Genomic DNA, 23,595 nt, shown 5'->3' with positions numbered 1-23,595 from the left:
GGATTAATATTTTTTTTTCTTGCTACTGATTATAAATAAACTAAAGGATGTTTGCTTGTCATGTTTTGGAAATTTTGTTAGAATTTCGGAATCCTCTTGTTTTATTCGTTTAAGCGCCATAAAAAAATGCGCGCAAACTCCCAGTTTTCAAAAATCTTTTACATGTACAATATATGATCATTGACACGTTTTAGTTCTTAAAAAGTATTAAAATATAACTAGGATAATAAGACATTTGTAACAAAATATAAAATCCTTGTTATATTTTATTACTTTTTGAGAACCATAAACGTGTCAATGATAAAGATATGAAAAATGAAGAGAGAACATTTTGCCCGCTTAATTTCATTGGCTAATATATGGAAAACAAACACACGGACTTATATTATATTTTGCTCTTTTAGCTCCTTTATCAATCCCCTATCAATAAATAACAGGGTAATGAAAAGTTTGTTATTTTAAAAATCAGAAGCGAACATCATTAAGGTTATATGTTTTTATTGTTTGGCTTCTATATTCATTATATGTTTATATATTTAAATAGGCGATCAATGGTGTAGGTATGTGTGATTTATCAGTCAATGATCAGTGGCGGAACAAGAATTTTTGAAAAGGGGGGAGGGCGCTACATTTGTTGGTTCTATGAGCAGTTGAATAAGGGAGAAAAGGGGGTGCCGCTCGGGTTCTGTTACCTCGTCCTTTTCATATAATTTAGATTTTAAAAATGTATACCTTTTCATATATTGCGTAGGTAAAAATGTAACCTTTTCCCATATTGTTTGTGTTTCATGTGGTGTGTAATGGTTTGTAATGTAAGAGTGGAATACCAAAGTGCCATAAGAGAAAAATTGGTTGATAAAAACAGCCGGGAACACCAAGAAAGATGACAGACGAAGAAGTTATGGGAACTTTATTGACCTACTCATATATTTCTGATAGTTTTCCCGACCTATTCGCATAATTTCAAGCTTGAAAGGGTGACCTATTCCTGCGGCACGTCCTATTACCTTGTATATAGGAGGTGGCCCCCGATAAAGAGGACATGCCAAAAAAATCCTCGCACAAAACTCCGGTGGACCTCCTACGGCACCCATTAGTAATTAAAGATTTGTTTATATTTAACAAATTAATTTATTACCTTCATGACGTGTCATTTTGAACCGTGACGGCCATAAACCAAATGGTCAATATTAATCATCCGTGTAATTTGCTCTATGGGATATTTGCAAAATTTAAACGGAGGCAATTTCTTGGCATGGGAGAAAGGAAGAAAGACCATTCACAAGCTGTCTAACATTTTTTTTCTCTCTTTTAATTAAATTAAAAAAAAAAAAGAAACTTTTCAAATGTAGAGTTCAAAAGATAAAAATATTCCCTGTGGAACATCCCCCCCTTTTTTTGCGCTCTCCATTTTCAACCCTCGAATTAAGCTTTCCAATCTAATTAAAATTAAAACCTTGCTTTCTAACCGATCTATTCATGTACCGGACTGGCAACTCTCTTTATTTAATAGGAAAATCTACAGTGCCGTTATACACATGTATGTTGTCTGCTTGGAGTCCCCGCCCGAAAAGAAAGAAATAGCCTAACTCCAAGATAGTATATTCCTGCATCACGTGATTTCCATCACATGGAGGTTACATTAGAATAAATACCAAATATGGAAACTGAAACTACAATTCAAAACATAAAGTTCGAAGGCACGTAGAAGAAAAAGAAGGTTTTTTTTTTGGCAAAGGGTGCCGGGGTAACCCTCTCTGTGTTTAAAATATACATGAAATATTTGCCACTGCACCTGGTTTGTTCTATGAATTCTAACCCTGAGTTTTCTATCTGTTACATGTCAAGAAATCCTCGCTCAAAACTCTGGTGGACCTCCTACGGTACCCATTAATAGTTAAAGATTTGTTTTCATTCAACAAATTAATTTATAACCTTCATGTATGTGTCGCTTTGAACACGGCCATATACCAAATGGTCAATATTAATCATCCGTGTAATTTGCTCTATGGGATATTTGCAAAATTTAAACGGAGGCAATTTCTTGGCATTGAATGTGTTTTCATCCTTGTATCACCATCACTACGCCGTCCATAGTGCAAGGCAATTCGGTACCACGATATCTCAGTAGCATGAGTTCGAATCCCGGTCAGGGAAGAACAAAAAATTGCAGATCTAACATTGTTCGGCTGTTATTTAGACGAATTATATATACCATGTTAAGAAATCCTCACTCAAAACTCCGGTGGACCTCCTACGGCACCCATTAGTAGTTAAAGATTTGTTTTCATTCAACAAATTAATTTATTACTTTCATGTACGTGTCGCTTTGAACACGGCCATATACCAAATGGTCAATATTAATCATCCATGTAATTTGCTCTATGGGATATTTGCAAAATTTAAACGGAGGCAATTTCGTGGCATGATAATAATAATGAAAAAAAGAAACGGGACAAAAACATAGAGTCCCCAAAACTCCGTTTTTGCGACTTAATAAGTAAACATGTATGAATGAAAACTATAGCGACCTATATAATGAACCGGTTGGTGGACGTGAAAGAGAGCATCAATTTATTCTCCATTCAAATTCTCCGCAAAGAAATGCGGTTGGATTTTCTTTTTAACATATTACATTCTTATCATTTCCGTTATATAGATACAATGGATAAGCGTTGATTCTTGAAAAAGAAACCATGAGCCCGGAGGTCGAATGGTTTGTTTTTCATGAACCAACGCTTATCCATTGTATCTATAACTTAAACTATTGTGTTAATGTCTTTCAAAATTAAAGCCTATTCTTAATTAGAAGGTATTGTAAGTGAGTTTAAATAACCTTGTTATCGTGTCCAACGATGCATTAATATATCTAATATCACAATTAATTGGTTAAAAAAATACAAATATAACACAACACGTCTGCCTTTAAAGATCTTCATATTATCAGGCATCTGAATAGTATATGTTTTTACAAAATAAGACATATTCGAATTTATTTCTAATAAAATTGAGAATGGAAATGGGGAATGTGTCAAAGAGACAACAACCCGACCAAAGAGCATAACGTATAAATAATAAGTACGTTACAGAAATTTCTAGCAAGAAGCCGAATTCTAGGCACATCACGATTTTCTCGCATAGGACTATGCGAATAAACATTTGTAAAATTATGTAGTAAAGCAAATTAAATCATACTGTATTAATTTTATAAAACAATAATAGACAAATAGAATGTAATCATTTTCGTTTCAAATATGTGAAATAGCCAATATAATAATCCAAAAATAAACGGTAAAACTCGCTATTATTACAAAAATATCCATAATAACATACAAAACAAGAAAAAAAAAAACGAAAACAAAACAGGAAAAAAAGTGAATAGGGACAACAAAGAGAATACAGGGATTCGAACCTAAACCGACAAGTCCCTACCTTTAACTCATTGATCTTAACCATGTTAACTTCGCGGCTACAAACTTATACTATATATTTGCCTATTATGTATATATAAAGGTACAAGCCCTGTTTGTCCGTTGTACCGATGTATATCATATGATCATTTATATATATAATATAGACATTTAAATCGTAACCTATTGGTAGCCGAGAGGTTTCGTCGATATGTTGATGTCAGTAACACATAACAGATTTCAAGGACGGGTTCGATTCCCAGTAAAGGCATATAGAAATTACAAAAAATAAAGGTAAGTTTTAAAATTGATTCCATTAGTGAGCAGAAATCAGTAAATTAGCCAATTCAAACTTAATGAAATTAGGCACACAAAGGAAACAATTGAATATAATTTGGTGAGTCCATTTCAGCGACGGATTTAGGAAGCGTTGATTCTAGAAAAAGAATCCACAGTAAATGAATAGGCTGACGTCACGACAATGGTTTAATTAAGTTTCAATTACTGTAAATGGTACATCATTGATGCGTTTTGTTTTAATCTGTGTTAAAAAAGCGTTTACCATAACGTAATAGGTGTTTGCACATAACGTAGTAGGCGATTGCCATTAACGTAATAGGTGTTTGCACGTAACGTAATCAGTGTTTGCACATAAAGTAATAGGTGTTTGCACATAATGTAAAAGGCATTTGCACATAAAGTAATAGGTGTTTGCACAAAATGTAAAGCGTATTTGCACATAACGTATCAGTAGATTCACATGACATCTTGAATGTTAACAGAAAGTATCAATTGTTTGGCAAAACGCATATACGCTATACCATGATAAATTATATTTTTCACAGAAGATACATATGCATAAACACAACATAAAGCCATTAAAATATAATAAAATGAGGTTTTCATAGAACAAAGATGTATCAAAACAAAACGTTTAGAACATTTAACATAACAATCACATTTGGTACCTTCTGATGAACTTTTTTTCAAAAAGGACGAGACGTTCTTTGACATACCCCTGGTTTATCAACTTTCTACTTAGACACTGGTGACGTTTTACAAAGTCTGAGTAGCAGGTGTAGCTCTTGAATACCGAATAAGTTGTGAAATATATATCCCATATGCAGGTGAAGTTGGTATATTGCTACTGAGGTGGGGGAAATTGATAATTTCAAAATTAAAATCGTCTCGTTTGTCATAGATTCTGGTACTGAGATGACCGCGTATGACAAATTTGAGGAATAAGTCTAAAAATGAGGCGGAGGAAGCCGTGTCTGTTGTTTCTTTAATTTCTAGATATTTGAATGGAATCCAATCAGAAAAGTTTGGATTGTTAATGGAAAGAACATCATCAATATATCTGAATGTGAAATTAAATGATCTGGCTTCTTTGATCTTCTTGTTTTTGACAAGTGTCTGAAAAAACTCCGACTCATATGAAAATAAGAAGAGGTTGGCAAGGAGAAGCGCACAGTTCGTTCCCATAATGGGATGAAAAATCAAAAGTTTTGATAGAACTAATCTCAGAAAAAGATCGAGATTTAAAATTATCCAGAAGTTCTTTAGAGTTTTTTAGAATCCACACATGATTAATACCACTACACGAGTAAACAGTTTCAGAGTATTTCTGAATATCTTCTTTCACTGTGGACAGAATTTTTGTCAATCTAATGGACAATTCTTTAGTCGAACATACAGATGAGCCGGCAATGTACCGTTGTTTGTACGGAATTTTGTGAAGCTAAGATATCCAATACAAACAAGGTAAGTCCTCCGATTTGCTGTTCAATGTAATGCTCATTGAAGCCATGAATGACTTATGATTCGTCAAAATCTCATCCTTATCAAATGATATGTTTTTGTATGTGGGATTACATGAGTGCTCATTTATTCCCAATTCTTTAACAAGACACTCGTAGTAGTACGATTTACTTACAAAGACAATATTATTTGAAGCTTTGTCCTCAGGAACAACAACATACTTATCGAATGCGACGTTTTATCAGAGACCTGATAGATTTGACCCACTCTGACAAAGTGTCCAGTTAAACTTCTTCTCGTTTAGCCCATGCTCTGGTGTAGTCCTCAATGGAATCCATAATTATTTTGAAATGGATGTGTTGAGGTTCTCTAAACTGAGGACCATGAGATATCACCTTTCGGAGATGTTCATGTTGAATCATGTTTAGATCCCCAGTAATAACATGACCAGAGGGGCTGTAAATATAAGGCGAGTGGGAACAGTCACATGTCAGAGGGTTTTTTAGGTATTGTTCTAAATCAAGGTCCTGCAATGCTTGTTTATAGTTAAATACTTTGGATGCAATGGTTTTGGTATAACTATATGATACAATAGGAACAGTCTGATTTTGAAAATAAAGTGGAATTTTAGATGTTACCTCCTTGTGATGTAGAACGTTACTGATGTTGATTGCATCAATTCCTTTATTGGTAAACTGAACAGGAAGGAAGTTCCTCTTTTCCTCATGTAAAGGTTCCGATCTTACTGGTTTGAAAAGTCGGAAAAGAGCTACATCACAAATCATACTGACAAGTCTGTATATTGGAGAAAATGCATTTATGCATCCTTTGTCAACTTTTTGGAATTTTTGGTCCTCAATGCTCTTCAATTTTATACTTTTTGCTTTCTAACTATTTTGATCTGAGCGTCATTGATGAGTCTTATGTAGACGAAACGCGGGTCTGGCGTATCAAATTATAAGCCTGGTATCTTTGATAACTATTGTCAAGTGTATAATCTCTCAAACATTTTAAAAATTAACAGGCAGTGGAAAAAGAATAGTTCTAATGTAATGTAACCCTAGCGGATGATGAAGAATAAATTACACTACAAACTAGTACAAGTCTGAAATTGCCTATATCTGTACTCAACAGTACTGATTTTTACTGGACCTGTCTGAATTGGTCTGAATTTCACTTAATATTACTCGACCCAGTCTTAACCATACTCGACTATACTGAGTTGTACTTGACCCTTATCTTTGCTATTGAAAATAGTCTGAACTATTACTCGACCTGTCTGAAACAGTCATATCCCATTCTCGACCTAGTCTGAACCATACTCGACCTATTTTTTTCAGTCTGAACCATACTCGACCAAAGGTCTGAACAATACTCGACCAGTCTGAACCATACTCGACAAAAGAACTTCTACTTTTTATAATTTTGATTGGTAAAATAACTTTCTTTTAAACTGACATGGCAACAGCCACAATAAAATAAAGATATATATATAAACAGATTTTTACATCCTTACATGATTCTCAGATTTATCAAATCGAGATAGTTAAATTATCTAATTTAAAAGTTAGAGTCTTGTTAAATAAAAACACTTTTTTTTAACCTGAAAATCACACCTATACTGAGGGTTATAAAACCTGATTAAGGTGCTTTTTGTTTGGCATATGTTTTTTGTTTTAAACGAAAATTGATTTTCCTATATTACTAAATAAAACTACATATGATTGCCAATGAGACAACTCTCCACAAGAGACCAAATGACACAGAAATTAACAACTATAGGTCACCATACGGCCTTCAACAATGAGCAAAGCCCATACCGCATAGTAAGCTATAAAATGCCCCGAAATGACATATGTTAAACAATTCAAACGAAAAAACTAACGGCCTAATTTATGTACATAAAAAATGAACGAAAAACAATTAAAAACAAATATGTAACACATCAACAAACGACAACCACTGAATTACAGGCTCCTGTCTTGGGACAGGCACATACATGCAGAATGTGGCGGGGTTAAACATGTTAGGTTATGGTATGGTTCAGACTACAGTCGAGTAATATTAAGTAAATTTCAGACCAATTCAGACTGGTCGAGTAAAAATCAGTACAGTCGAGTACAGATATAGGTCATTTCCGACTTTTAATAGTTTGTAGTGTTAAACAGAGACAAATCAAGTTGAAATATAAATAATGAGAGAATCGCATGAACTCACAGGAGCGAATCCGTTTGTGCACGCAAGTTAGTCTTTTTTCCCGGCATGCATCACCCGCCTTGTGAATTTACACTCAGACATTTTCCATTAGGGAATAGCACACAATTGTTTGCAGAAAAACATCCGTCTGAGGTGCAAACCAATATAGAAACTACGTGTAGTGAATATTAATTACTTTCGAGATAATGATGTGTTTTGTGCACGTAAATATCAAAACTTTTTAAACAAAGAACATTTGTCGAAGTCAGTTAACGAAACAAAACCTAAATTGTTAAAACGACTTAAATGAAAAGAAGGATAAATTAAGAGTAAATATATAATTGAGCAATACCTATGAAGACTCATCAAGTGCATCTTTCACTTAATTTCAATTTCAGGAACTATTGAAATACGTTTAATTAAAGACACTTCATTTTTGGTGGTAACTGATTGGAACATGATTTTGGAGCGCACTGTTGTTCTAAATAAATCTGGGACAGATAAATTTATGCAGCACTTGAAAAAACCGAGTAATAACATCGTTTTTGAAGGACTCGTTTCCGGACAACCACACACAAAGGCGTGCGAGTTTCCCAAATGTAGGTAAACACCAAATAAAACAAATAACAAATGTGTTCCTGTATTATTTCTTTGTACTGAAACATTCAGGTTGTAAAATTTGTGGTATATATAGTACGAGTGTACACATATGGTATTTTAGTGCGTTTGCACATATGGTCTAACAGTACGCATACATATGTGGCATAAAAATGATAACAATTAAGTTCCGACCTAATAGACACACTTACATTATCTAGGATAAATAAAACAACTAGGTCTCATAATTTGAAATTAGATAAAATATCAAAATGATTACTTTTAAATGTAGTAATTTTTGATACGGTTAAATATTTTATTGTTTGAATTTTTATTTTCTTAATGCTTTTAAACGTTATTTTAGTGGTAAGTAAAATATCAAAAATACTGTACTCCAACATGTCTAAGGAGAATTTAATACGGAAAGTCCCTTATCAAATAGAAAAATCTAAACCTGAAACACATGACATGAATGGCAAACAACTGTCATATTCCTGTCTTGGTACAGGCATTTCCTTGTGTAGAAAATGGGGGAATTGGTACAAATAATCTTCATATATAATCAAAGTATTAAAATGTCATTTTAAAAAAGTAAGGTCCATGTACTCGTTATCATGCTAATGATTAAAATCAGTCGAAAAATACATCTGTTCCCGATATGTCAAAGTTTGACGTCGCGGAATAACATTTTACTTTGGTAACGTCATTATCTCCCCTTTAACATGGGCATACAATACAGTTTCGATCCCATGGTGATTTGTTTACGAAAATTTGCATACAAGCTATTTTTCACCTGCTCAAATATGTAATAAAAAATATACCTTCATTTGCTAAATTTAGACATATATGGGGAAGAAATTTAAACATTTACCGAAACTTGGACATTTCAATTCTTTGAATAGACATTTTAAACATTTTTGTTTCAAAGATAAACACATGCGGATTTTTGTAAATCGATTTGGAATGTCGTATTTACGCGAGTATCTTCTAAATTTGTGTAACAATTCTTTAAAAACGATTTATTCTTATTATATTTTCAAGATTTTAGAAAAAAAAACAGCATTTTTGTTGCACATTTATCTTATTTAAAATAATTCATCGGTGATTTCTCAATAAAAATTAGAATAACTAATCTTCATACAGTTTCAAGTCAAATTTCATTTAAAAAAAGAGGGGTCCATGCACTCGTTATTTCATGAAAAATACGTCTGTTCCCCGTAAGTCTCAGTTTGACGTCGCAAAACTGAATAATATTTACGTTGGTAACGTCATTATATCCCTGTTACTGTATCGTATGCCCTTAAGAGAGTCCTCCGATGAAGATTGAAATTGGGGGAACTGGTTTAACCCTATCATATATAAAATGCCTGTCTTAAGTCAGAAACCTCGTCAGTGGTTATCTTGGTTTTTTTTTATTAGTTTGGAAAACTTGTTGATAGCAGAACTTTGATATTGTGTTTTGTATACTCGAAACGATTTTGAGCGTAACTTATCATATAGATATAAGAAGATGTGGTATGAGTGCCAATGAGACAACTCTCCATCCAAGTCAAAATTTATAAAAGTAAACCATTATAGCGGTCAAAGTACGGTCTTCAACATATGGCATATTTACACTTGTCTATTAAATTCAAGGTTTATTTGTTTACTTGGATTGTTGGATTGCATCCCATAAACGAACATCCCTCATCTACTTTTATGCATATGTATCTAATTCGAATATATCTGTGGTAAATTTGAAAACAAGTAATTAATTAAGTTTATATTTTTTATCATTCTGGAAAAAATGTCATTTGTTTATGGTCAGTCGAAGAGATATGAGTTATTCATAACCTGATTGGCCTATATAGAATATCTGTATCACAGATCGTCACGCATTTTTTCACTTGTCGTACCGAAAGCTCATCCTCTCTCCTTCAATAGTGACATCGCCGTATTCAACTGAGCACGAGACCACTAGTAGGAAAGGAACGAGGCCCAATTTATTTGATGACGTTCGAGTTGAATTTTGACAACTTAGGTTTTTGTTATTGTTTCTTGTGTACTGTTGTTTACTTGTTGTTTTTTGCGTCTGTTTTGTTTAATTATTGTTTGTTGTTTTTTAGGGGGGGGGGGAAGCGGTTGTCATAGTGATAACTGTTTTTCCTCGACTTGTCGTTTTAACTTGACACAATATAAAGTATTTTTTATCTCTTGTTTGTTTGTAATAGTATCAAATACCAAAGGTTTTGCCCCAAAAAAACATATGACATTTAAAATGTGCACCAATTGTATATATATCAAAATGACAAAACCATCATGAAAAAGAACTAAACCATCATGAAAAAGAACTAAACCACCATTCATGTTAAATTACGTTCAACTTCATGTCTTGAAATCGGTTTAATATCTTTTTCAACTGATTTGTATAGTTTGTTCTTATGTTGTACTGTTACACCACTGTCCCAGGTTAGGGTGAGGGTGAGGGTTGGGATCCCCCTAACATGTTTAACCCCGCCACATTTTGTAAGAAAATATTGCAGTTTTTGGTTATTATCTTCAATATTATTATCGATAGAGATAAACTGTAAACAGCAGTAATAGTCAGCAAAGTAAGATCTACAAATAAGTCATCATGACCTAAATGGCCTTTTGACCCCTTAAGGAGTTATTGCCCTTTATAGTCACTTTTTAACATTTTTTTGTAATCTTTTAAAAAAACATCTCCTCTGAACTACAGAGACAATTTTAACCAAACTTGGCCACACTCATCATTAGGGTATCTAGTTTAAAACATGTGTCCGATGACCCCGCCTACCAACCAACATGACCGACATGGCTAAACATAGATCATAGGGGTTAAATGCAAGTTTTGTTTATTATTTTTTGAGCGGTTATAAATAGAAAAAGTCTGAAAGGAGCAAAAATATTTAGAACTAGTATCTCAATTATTTGTAAAACAATTGAAAGGTCTTTCCTGTAAAAGTGATGTTTTCGTAATGTACTTTTTACGACCTTTCATTTGATATACGACAAGCATACCTTCTGAAACTTTTCGCTTTTTTTACACTTAATGACACCATCCGCCGAAATTTTCGAGTTTGGAAGTATGATATATGTAATGTAGACTTGATGATCTTTCCTTTGATATGCGACAACGCCATGTTCTAGAAAGTTTTTGCACTAAATAATCCCATCCAACTGATTTTTCGAGGACAGGAATTTGATATTTGAAATGTACACGTTATGACCTTTCATTTGATATACAACAACCTTATTTTAAAAGAAAATCTTTGTTTTGCACTCAATGACCCCACCCAACCCATTTTCGGGGGACGTCAATTTGATATTTGAAATGTACACTTTATGGACTTTCATTTGATATGCGACAACCTAACCATCTGAGAAGTTTGAATTTTTTGCACTAAATGACCCCACCCTTCCCACTAGGATGCAAAAGGGGTTTGAAATTTTCATTTTTGAGTGGAGATCATTTAGACGTTCAATTTGATATACATAATGACCGCATTTGGCAAAGAGCCAAAAATGATGCAAGATCAATTATATAAATAGAACTTATGAAACTTACAAAGTCAATGTAAAAGATGAAAATTTCAAATTGATTTTTTTTTTTCAGTTTTTCATTGAAAGTTTTTGGTAATTAGTTAAACATATAACCATGTTAAACTCTTCAATTTCTGAAAATTTCAGGTGGAAAGCTGTTGTTAATTCAGAAATACATGCCTCCGCTCGCAAAATTTCAATCTGCACTATCTATAAAACGACAATAGATATCTCAAATCTGTTAAATGATAAATGATCTGCAGCTAAAGGGCAACATTGTAGAATAAGATTTGGGACAATTTAAAAGTTCATCAAGGTCACAATGAATCATCAAATATATGATGCAATATCAAACTTGAGAACCGGAAGTCGTAGAGACATAGGACTACCACCATTTAACTCAGGACCACTTGACCTTTCAAATATCACAAGGTCAAGGTCATAGTACACTCTGAAGGTCAAGGTAAAATTTCATCATGACCTGAAATTGACCTCAAATTGAAGGTCTTGAATTACTGATCATTTTTGCAGTTTATAGTAGGTTGATATCTGTTACCTTTAAAAATATATACACACAATACTATACTTTTAAGAATTATCTCGTCGTAACTTTTGAACAGACGGTCGGACAGTTTTGAGCTTAATGTATAAAATATAGAACTCGTCGAGAGGAACATTTTATACACAGTAGTTATGCAGCAAACTCTTATCGTTTTCTTAATATGTAAGCTTGAAATTGCAGCGTAAATTTTTTTTGCACTCAATGACCTTTGACCTTGGGTGCAAATTAAAGGTCACATGAACTAAAGATTATTGGTGAAGGTCCCAAGTCTCTACGACTTCCGGTTCTAAAAATAAAATTTAAAAAAAATTGTGTATGATTTTCAAGGGAAATAACTCCTTATAAGGGTAAATATCAAAATAATTGTTTATGTTTATTAACATTTCCATCTGTTCCTGTACATGCTGCCGTTTTCAAATCGATTCTATTTCTAATACTTTTTAAAAAAAATGCAAATAAAAGAAATTACTTCAAGGGGATATAACTCTCAAAGGGGATGATGAAATCCTACCCAGCCTCATATGGTAATACATCATGACAAGATCTACCTATATAACAAATAAGGTCATGATATCTTTAAAACAACGAGGGGGGGGGGGCATGTTAAAAAATACCAATAAAAGGGAGATAATTTCTAAAGTGGATGATGAAATCCTTAACAGGGTCATCTGGTAATACTCCATGATGAGGTCTATCGATGGTCCATATTTGGTCTTGATAACTCTAATAGAAACGAGGGGAGGGCAGGTCAGGTCAAAAAAATGTTGGAAGAAAAAAAAAACATTTTTTGGGGACGTCAATTTGATATTTGAAATGTACGCTTTATGGACTTTCATTTGATATGCGACAACCTTACCATCTGAGAAGTTTGAAATTTTTGCACTTAATGACCCCACCCTTCCCACTGGGATGAAAAAGGGGTTTGAAATTTTCATTTTTGAGTAGAGCTCATTTAGACGTTCAATTTGATATACATAATGACCGCATTTGACAAAGTGCCAAAAATGATGCAATATCAATTATATAAATAGAACTTATGAAACTTACAAAATCAATGTAAAAGATGAAAATTTCAAATTGATTGTTTTTTTTTAGTTTTTCATTGAAAATTTCTGGTAATTAGTCAAACAAATAACCATGTTAAACTCTTCAATTTCTGAAAACTTCTGGTGGAAAGCGATTGTTGATTCAGAAATACATGCCTCCGCTCGCAAAATTTCAAACTGCATTATCTCTATAACGACAATAGATATCTCATATCTGTTAAATGATAAGTAATCTGCAGCTGAAGGACAATATTGTATCAAAAAATTTGGGACAATTCCAAAATTCATCAAGGTCACAATGAATCATCAAATATATGATGCAATACCAAACTTGAGAACCGGAAATCGTAGAGACATAGGACTACCACCATTCAACTCAGGACCACTTGACCTTTCAAATATCACAAGGTCAAGGTCATAGTACACGTTGAAGGTCAAGGTAAAATTTCATCATGACCTGACATTGACCTCAAATTGAAGGTCTTTAGATACTGATCATTTTTGCAATTAATAGTAGGTTGATATCTGTTACCTTTAAAAAGATATACACACAATACTATACTTTTAAGAATTATCTCGTTGCAACTTTTGAACAGACGGTTTTAAGCTTAATGTATAAAATGTAGAGCTCGTCGAGAGGAACATTTTATACGCAGTATGTATGCAGCAAACTCTTATCGTTTTCTTAATATGTAAGCTTGAAATTGCAGCGTAATTTTTTTTTGCACTCGGTGACCTTTGACCTTGGATGCAAGTTAAAGGTCACATGAATTAAAGATTATTGGTGAAGGTCCCAAGTCTCTACGACTTCCGGTTCTCGAAATACAATTTTTCACAAATTGAGTAATTTTTTTCAAGGGAAATAACTCCTTTTAAAGATTGATAACATACTAATTATTTATGTTTATTAACATTGCCCTTTGTTCCTGTAGATGCTGCTATTTTCAATTAGATTCTATCTCTTATACTTTTTAAGAAAAATGCAAATAAAAGAAATTGCTTCAAGGGGATGCAACTCTCAAACGAGTCGATTAAATCCTACGCAGCCTAATATGGTAATACATCATGATAAGATCTACCTATAGTACAAATAAGGTCATGATATCTTTAAAAACAACGAGGGGGGACCATGTTGAAAAACCCAATAAAAGGGAGATAACTTCCAAAGGGGATGATGAAATCCTTAACAGAGTCATCTGGTAATACTTCACAATGAGGTCTATCGATGGTTCAAATTTGGTCTTGATAGCTTTAATAGAAACGAGGGGAGGGCATGTCAAAAAAAATGTTGGAAGAAAAAAAAAGAAAAAAAAAAAAGAAAAAGAAAAAGAAAAAGAAAAAGAAAAAAAAAACATTAGAAAAACAATAAGGTCTTTCCTAACGGAGTGGAAAGACCTTAACAATAACGTCTTTCCTAACGGAGTGGAAAGACCTTAAAAAAAGAAAAAAAAAACATTAGAAAAACAATAAGGTCTTTCCTAACGGAGTGGAAACACCTTAAAAATGAGTTCTACCAGTGGTCCATATACGTCAAAACTGTTAGACAAATTCTTATAGGAGTTATTGCCCATAAATGACAAATTTTACCATTTTTTTAGATTTTTGCCTATTATCATGAAAACCATGAAATTAAGAGAGAAACATTTATTCTTCCGTTATGTCTTATTTGATTTAAATAACAATAGATAAATAAACACTTTAAATTACAAAAATGATCAGCAAGGCAAGACCTATTAAAAAGTCAAATGTTGCCGATATAGCTAGTAGACTGTCACTCTTCATAGGAGTGATTGCCCTTAAATGAGGATTTTTTTACCCTCTTTTGTGTTTTGAGCAAAAACTAAAGAAGATAGAGAGAAATTAAACAGACTGAAAGATCAGTAATACAAGATCAACAAAATAGAGATTTTTGTTAGAAGTCTATTCTCGTCTACAATGTTGGAGAGTTTCCTTTGTTTGATATGTACTTAGACCAAGGTGAGCGACACAGGCTCTTTAGAGCCTCTAGTTTGTACATTAAATAGGCCGTTAGTTTTCTCGTTTGAATTGTTTACATTTGTGATTTCGGGGCCTTTTATAGCTGACTATACGGTATGGGCTTTACTCGTTGTTGAAGGCCGTACGTTGACCTATAGCTGTTAACTTCTGTGTCATTCGGTCTCTTATGGAGAGTTGTCTCATTGGTGATCATACCACATCTCCTCTTTTATAATTAATAAACTTTTTTTTATTGTTTTAGGTCGTTTTCTGGAGAAAAGAAGAATTGAAAGCACGAAAACGTCCGCCTTTTTCACCAGGCGCTTTTCAACAATTTCTGAAAATGAAAAGAAATATCTTCACGTAACAGATGACGGTGACCTAAATCTTCTTAATGTAATTATATATGGGTTCGACTAATCTTTTCAATATTGCGATAATTAAAGTGATTAAGCAATACTAATAAGTAGACATACAATGGACACTTCAACACAGAACTGTTCGTAATATTTGGCAGTTTATAGATATAAGAAGATGTGGTATGAGTGCAAATGAAACAACTCTCAATCCAAGTCAAAACAAAAAAAAATTTAAAAATGTAAACCATTATAGGTCAAAGTACGGTCTTCAACGCGGAGCCTTGGCTCACACCGAACAGCAAGCTATAAAGGGCCCCAAATAAAACAAGTGTAAAACCATTCAAACGGGAAAACCAACGGTCTAATCTATATAAAAACGAGAAACGAGAAACACTTATGAACCACATCAACAAACGACAACTACTGAACATCAGATTCCTGACTTAGGACAGGTGCAAACAATTGCAGCGGGTTAAACGTTTTAATGGTACCAAACCTTCCCCTAATCTGAAACAATAGTGAAACATCACAACATAGAAAAACACACTATAAAATATTAATTGAAATGGCTTAACTCAATCAAAAGACAAATTAACACGATCCAACATACACTGAACAAATAAATTTGATCTTTGATACAATACAAATATAAAATCAATAAAATATACCGCTGTGAAATATTAAACAATTTTAGAAAAACAACAATAAGCTAGAACAAAAATATGCACCATTTGCATTTATACACAGGTAAATGAAAATAATTTTGTAGTTAGGTATTCATGTACAATTCAAACGGAGAAAGGAAATAATTTTACAAAATAAATAATTTTGATGTTCATAGTACGAAGAAGTGAAAATTTATAGTAATACCAAACACTTATCAAAGCTGGTATATAGGCCAGTTATAACCCTGAATAAGTAAACATTAAATAACAAAAAAGCATTACAAATTGTATCAACAGGTCAAATAAACAGCGAGAGTACTCGCAGTTACTGAAAGCTAGTTAAAAGCCATAAAACAATTAATAATAAAAAATCATGCATCAGAAACTAAAATCAACTAAAACACACCCCAGGGATTTAGTATTTTAACGTCATGAACAGTCAAAGAAGACATGACTTGTGCAATGCCAAAAATAAATGTATCGACAGGCAGTAGGATAGTTAGGAGTTAACCTCTTTATAGATGAAAATGAACGTGGGTGTGTCTTTATACATCCCGTTTGAAAAGAATACAAATTTAGTTATGTTTTAATTTGCTGAGGACAAAATCGATATTAGGGCCAATGTAAACTATATTTAAAGATCAAATTACAACATTGGTAATATAACCTTTACTAATAAGTTTATTTAAAGGTTCGAAGAGTTTACACGGATCACATAGTGATTTCCGCGCTTTAAGTACAATATTACCGTAAAATTTAGGATGTGAAATACCGTTTTTAATCAGTTTTCTACAGGTACAGCCAAATTTACTTTGTATCTATGAAAGAATTTAGTAAAAGTTTTACGTAATTTATGGTAACGAAATCCCTGACTTAATAATTTACCAGTGATGCATTGATTACGTTCGTTAAAATCTATGACATCACTACACACACGGGCATAACGAACGAGTTGGGATATATAAACACCGTACGATGGAGCCAAAGGAACATCGCCGTCTAAAAAAGGAAAATTAACAATAGGGAATGAAAAGTCGTCTCTTTTGTCGTAAATTTTAGTATGCAGTTTTCCTTTAGAGATTGAAATGTCCAAATCTAGAAAAGGGCAACTACTGCTGTTTATGTTAGATTTAGTTAAAGTAAGTTCTTTTTGGTAAATTTCGGTAGTATATTTAGAGAACTCTGGATTATTTAACGAACAAATATCATCCAGATAACGGAAGGTATTGTTGAATGTATCAACCAAATGTAACAATGACGTGTCTTTAATGAGTTTGGTCATAAACTGAGATTCATAGCAATACAGGAATAAATCTGCTATTAAAGGGGCGCAGTTAGTGCCCATAGGAATACCTACTACTTGTCGATACACTTTATCGCCGAAACGTACATATATGTTGTCCAGGAGAAAATTCAAAGCTTCCATCATATCTTCACATTTCCAGTAAGTGTATCTAGCATACTTTCCTTTTTCGTTACAGAAAAAGGCTTTAAACGAGTTACAGCAAATAAATTTGCAATGAGATTTTTCAAAAGACCATTTGATTAAATATGAAAACGTTTTCTTGATAAGATTGTGTGGAAGTGTAGTATAGAGAGTAGAAAAATCATAACTGTCAACAGAATTAAAAGGACCATCAAAAGCATGTATTTCATCTAAAACCTCTAAAGAATTTTTAACACTCCAAAAATAATTAATACCATTATTTTCATAAGCTTTATTACAAAAGTTAATAACAAGTTCTTTGATAGTAGTAAGGGAGGTAGTTAGAAGCACTGATAGATTGGTAGTAGAACACTTGCTAGATGCGGAGATGAAACGGAATTTAAATTGTTTTTTGTGCAATTTAGGTAACCAGTACATAGTAGGGACTTTCAAATGTTCGGAAGAGGCTTTAAGCTTGGTAGTGTCAGTGATATGCTTGTTCACAATTCGACTTTCTGTGGAGCGTACGGACCTGAATGTAGAAGAATTTATAATTTCGTTTTAGAGAACTTCTGTGTAGTATATGCGTCACACCACCACTACATTATTTGATTTGCTGCTTTGTCTGCCGGTACGAACACAAACCGCTTTGCGAGTACTTGGAGTTTATTTTTTATTCTAGAAATGGGAATGTTATGGACCCTATTACTAATTTCAGAATTGTTTTCAAAATGAGATATGCGAATATTAACAGTATTCATAATTTTATTCAAATAACTGTCTAGAGATTTTTTATCAGATTTTTCACGTTTACACCAATTTTTACAGTAGGAAGACAGAGCGTCTTTAATGACCTGACGACACTGTTTCCAATCTATTTTAGATGGAGGACGATATTTCGGTCATTTCTTAAGAAACGTTATGACCTCACGGTCTTCGACGATGTTGAGGTCTCCTGTAAGGACATGACCATAGGGAACATATCTAAAACTAGGCGTTTCACAGTCTCAAGTGGAAGGAACATTATTTTCTATATTGACGTCTGATGTAACTGACGTATAATTAAAAATCAAACTTCTGCTGGGTTTTTTTATAAGAAAACGAAATAATAGGTGGTTCTATATTGTCAAAATATGGAGTGTTTGGCTTTGGATGGTAGAGTCATTGAATATACTAGATAAGTTGATAAAATCAATACCTCTATTTATATATTTCATTTAAGAAAATGCCGTTTATGATTTTCAGGCTTATCGATACTAGGAAACAGTCTATGATGACAAAAGGCTGTTATAATACGGGTGTATTCATACATTGGGCTAAAAAAAGAATTTTATCACACTCCAGAAAAATAGCATGTAATTTACTTATTTGTATCTGACCCAGTTTGCATAATACTTGATGTCTGCCATTATTTTTTATTATAGATAACAGATCAGCAAGTGTATAATTTATACGATGTTTAACACGTTATCCAAAATAATTCGCGAATTTCACGTGATTTTTCAAATTGTTTGTGTGATTCTCCTGGTTGTTTCAGAACGGTTTCAAGTGGTTTGAATTTTATAAATTTTAGATTGTGATTATGCTTATCTAAATGTTGATATATCAAACTTTTGAATTTTTTAGGTCTACGAAAGCGGTAAAGGTGTTCTTGATTTCTTCTGTAATACTCTCGCTCCGTCTGTCCCACATATTGAATACCACACTTAGGTTGGGTTCAAGTTACCACATTTATAAGGTTTTGAGTTTTTCAGGTTATGTCACAGGAAAAGGAGAGCGAAAAAGCTCTCCCGTTCACTGTTGACCTTACAGTATTTTGTGAAGTTAGCATGCAATACAAGTATTTAAAGCCCAAATTATAATAACGATATCAGACAGACTAATGTCTTGTGAACATCTGGAGGACTTTTTTGATACATTCAAAAAAGTTTTTGTCGACTTTTCATATCTATATATTTTTGGAAATGGTCTAATTTTACCTTTTCCTGTACAACATTCATCTGCGCTTGGACAAGTTTGGGAAATGTAAAGTCTCCTACAATGTATGGTATATTTGACACTTATACTGTGCTTTTTGTGCTTTAGGTTTTCCCGGTAAATATTAAACTTTCCACTTATAACTATCGTAAAATGTATATCGATAGTAGCAATATCAAGCTTTCTAATCCAAAACATATTTGTGTTTGTTTTTAAGGCTGCTTTGATAACGAAAGGTCAAACTTGATATCGTCGGTTCAAAACGTTATGTCGTCGTTGAAAGTTCAAGGTCGAACTATATATTCTGCATTTAATGAAATAGTATGTCGTGGATATCGTGTTCAAACTTGGTATAGTAGGATCGAATCGTTTCCAAAGTCCAAGTAAGGGATTTTGCAAAATGTTGAATAGAAAAATACACTAAAAGGTTAAATATTATGAGACTTTAGGCACATGTATCTTGTAATGCAGAAGATATAGGAGATGCTATCATGAATTGTTTTCTTTCTCTGTTTGATGTTCTTGCTATTTCTACTGCGTTCAATTACATGTCAATTCTGTTAATACCTGGGCTCAAAATATCTCTCAATCTTAATGTAACCCATTAATATCCTCGAAATATCATCGAAAAGCATGCAGCTCAATCCTAAATCTACCAACAAAGCAGAATAAACATATGTACCTATGTATGTTGGCGTTGGTTTTTATTGCAGTTCAGTGTTTCTGTTGTTCTGTTGTTTTCCTCTTATAGTTTCCCTCGGTTTAAGTTTGTAGCCCGGATTTGTTTTCGCTTAATCGATTTATGACTATTGAACAGCGGTATTCTACTGTTGCCTGTATTTTAGCAGTTGAACCGATTTAAACAATATTTAGATATTAAGTTATAATTGCCGATAAACATACATATATTTTCTTTCAGGAATTCAGCAAATCATCAGACTTCAAATTGATTCCGGCTTGCCACTACGCATTTTTTGTAGTGAATGAAATACCAACAAATCGATGTTTGAAAGTGGAAAAAAACGAAAGTCAATTTGTCTGTGTAAACTACGAACCTGTTGACAAAATTGGGGATGATTTTAGATTTCAATTATTTGAATGTGGAAACAAGATGTAATTTCAAACGTTCGTGTAACTATTATGTGATTATCTGAAATTGAATATGCAGATAGTTCATTCATCTCTGGTTCCCGTGCGTTGTATTACGGTCGCCGATTGTGCTATATTTACAACCAGCAGAAGTTATATTGAAGGCCCTACAGAGGGTACATGCTTTAACTATTAATGTTCATTTTTCTTAAGCTTTCAAATCCTTAAAGTATAATCAAATTTATTTGCATTTCAAATATATCAAGTCAAGTTATTTATTTTAAAATCTTCAATAAACATGTAGAGTTACAAATAAATTACGGAAAAAAACATGCTTAAGTGTAACAGTTGACTGAATGTCCCTCCTTTTTTTTTGAAAGTTGATTCCCCTGTTACTTTTTAATACATTTTCAGAAGATTATAGATTTCAACTAAAATTATTCATGGGAAAATCGTGTACCTTTTGTCAAGGGAAAAATGATCCGAAATTAACAAAAAAGGGACGTTAAGGACAAACCATCCGGCAAGTATCTGAACAAGTCTCGGTGTTTGTTTGGTGAGTTTGCTATCAGAAAATTTCAATGTGGTATATAATGATCTTATCATATTTCGGTTTTAGAGGTTATGATTCGAAACGTACCTGACCTAAACATAAAGATTCATAGCAGTCCAAGACTTTAAAATTACCCACAATTTGTTCATTTTCAGATAGTAATGAATATGTCATCCTAGACCTTGGAAACAACGTTTTAAATTGTGTTTTCGTAATCTTTAAAACATTTCATGTATAAAAAAATATTCAGACTTTTCTCTCATCACAGGGCATGACAACAACAATATTTTGATAAAAAAATGGAAAACGAAGAAGAGCTATTTATTCGTTATAAAAGTCTAAAACAGTAGCAGTAGAAAAAATATGAGTGACAATAGGTATCTTAATTAACTGAACTTATATCATATGATCCCAATACGTAGGTTTTTATTTTTGCAAATGCATCCAATCTATTGAAATTTTGCATATATTGACAAAAGTATCGCTCCATCTATTAAATTTAAATTTGAAAATGAACTGATAAAATGTACTGTAAATTCCTAAATTAGTTCGTTAATTTATTATTGCGATTTTTTCAGAACGGAAAAAATTGCGAAATTAATTATTGCGACATCAGGAAAATCTGCATGTATATATTTTCATCAGATATCAGAATGCGAGTTCTTATTATTGCGATACTCATCATAGTCGTATTATTCGCATTAATAAAAACCTCGCAATAATTTCTGAATTTACAGTATGTTACCCTCGGATAAAGCCTCTGCTTAGTAGATGGTCTTTCACTACACATTGTATGGCAAATTGTTACCTAATCAGTATTTCAGAATTAAAGGAAAGTCAAATAAAAGTTAACACGATACAAAAATAGCATTCAGATAACGTTTATTCTCAAAAAGATTGATATCATAATGATAAAATCTTATTGTTGCGCACCAAATACAATAATCCAACAGAAGCCGGAGGTACTAAGCGAGCGTGCGTATTTCCTCATGGTAATATGCGGTTACAAGTCAAGTTATTTGTCCTGAACAAGAAAATAATGAAAGATTTTGACAACGATAAACGAATTATATGAATGGGTTTTTTTTAACATAGAATATACATGAATGTCAAGTACGTCATTCCAAAGTAATGATTTTAACCTGACCACAAGAATACATGGTTCAGTGTTCTTTTGGTTTAAACAATACGTTATTCGATAAAAACAAATCCTGTTATATAATATAATACATTATAAACAATAGGATCCAGAAGCAATATTGCTTATTTTATTCTGTCTCAAATAGAATATTGATATAGAATATAATAAATACTTGGAGTATGCTGGAATATAGTCTTAATAATAGTATATACAAAACAAGATTGTAATAAAATTTATGAAAAAAGGGAGGAAAACAACGAGTTAATGAAGTTTACTGAATGAAATGCAAAAAAAACATGAAGTTTTCATATTATGGTGTGAAACTTTTTTCTTTTTTATTTCTGTACCAATTCAAAAAGAGTAAAACTTTCTTCATCAGTTAAAACAACTGACCAAAAAAGAAATCTATTTACATTAATATGCTGCGGAAAACAGCAAAAAAATTCAATAACACTTGGCTTATGTTAGTATAGTTAGGACATGTTAATAAACAAGCAGAGGTTGTATCTAAAGCACCATAACGACAATATGGCGAGTCAACTAAATTACATAAAAATTAATTTAAGTTTAAAGCACTAGACTTCATTTGCAGGCGTGCACGTAGAATTTGTCAAATGCGATTTCTAACTTAATGATATGTGGAAACGTTCTTATTTTCATTACAAATATTCTTTTTTTAAATAGAAAGAGAGACTCGCATTGTTTTATATTAAAAGTTATCTTTTCTATATTCTCACAGGTGCAGGGAATTCAGAATACAAGCGAGTTCTTGTACTGATTTCTAAAATATTTTGACTTTGCCTAATATTATGGTTATGTCTACTTTCTACTAAACTTGGTATTTCCTCACGACGATAAGTAGATGATTTGTCATTTATTACTTTGTGACAGAGTAACAATCTATGATTTTCCCTTCGTTCCGATAACTTTTCGTAGTGAATTTCAACACATTAGGTTTAAATTATGTGTGTCCCATACAACATCGGTGTTTTCAAGAATTGGTCTTATAAACGGTGTATGCAATTTTTCCAGGGTGAACCGATCGAGAACGTTTCTAACTTTCCGTAGAATAATATTGACCCTTAAATACAAATTTTCGTGATGTATTCGATATGGTCTTGCCAAAATCTATTATTAGAAAAATAAACACCAATATGTTTGTGAATGTTGACTATTTTCAGTTAATGGTTATTCATTTTTAAAGGGGAAGTGCATAAAGAGGGAACAAACTGCACTACGCAAGGACCAGTTGAATAATTTACACAAAGTATTTTTAAGAATAGCCGAACACTC

At 32.7% G+C, this 23,595-nt stretch overlaps 1 protein-coding gene and 1 long non-coding RNA gene across 3 annotated transcripts in view; both read left to right on the top strand.

Annotated features, from left to right (window-relative positions):
• The window catches only part of LOC127739067 (uncharacterized), a 120,951-nt gene extending 100,009 nt beyond the window's left edge, over positions 1-20,942 (top strand). For both annotated transcript variants that reach the window (XM_052250641.1, XM_052250640.1), the window contains exons 6-8: positions 7,766-7,966; positions 15,355-15,488; positions 20,439-20,942. In XM_052250641.1, the coding sequence (XP_052106601.1) occupies positions 7,766-7,966; positions 15,355-15,488; positions 20,439-20,636 (533 nt within the window). In that variant the 3' untranslated portion in view covers positions 20,637-20,942. The remainder of the gene's footprint in view (positions 1-7,765; positions 7,967-15,354; positions 15,489-20,438) is intronic.
• LOC127739073 (uncharacterized) lies at positions 12,054-14,450 on the top strand. The gene is made up of 2 exons (XR_008000268.1): positions 12,054-12,300; positions 13,877-14,450. It is a non-coding gene; the product is annotated as an uncharacterized LOC127739073 (long non-coding RNA).
• Positions 20,943-23,595: the final 2,653 nt, after the last annotated feature.

This window comes from Mytilus californianus, unplaced genomic scaffold (genome assembly GCF_021869535.1).
Source record: "Mytilus californianus isolate M0D057914Y unplaced genomic scaffold, xbMytCali1.0.p SCAF_4, whole genome shotgun sequence".
Taxonomy (NCBI): domain Eukaryota; kingdom Metazoa; phylum Mollusca; class Bivalvia; order Mytilida; family Mytilidae; genus Mytilus; species Mytilus californianus.
Note: the sequence above shows the minus strand (reverse complement) of the source record. Positions and strands in the feature narration are given on the sequence as shown.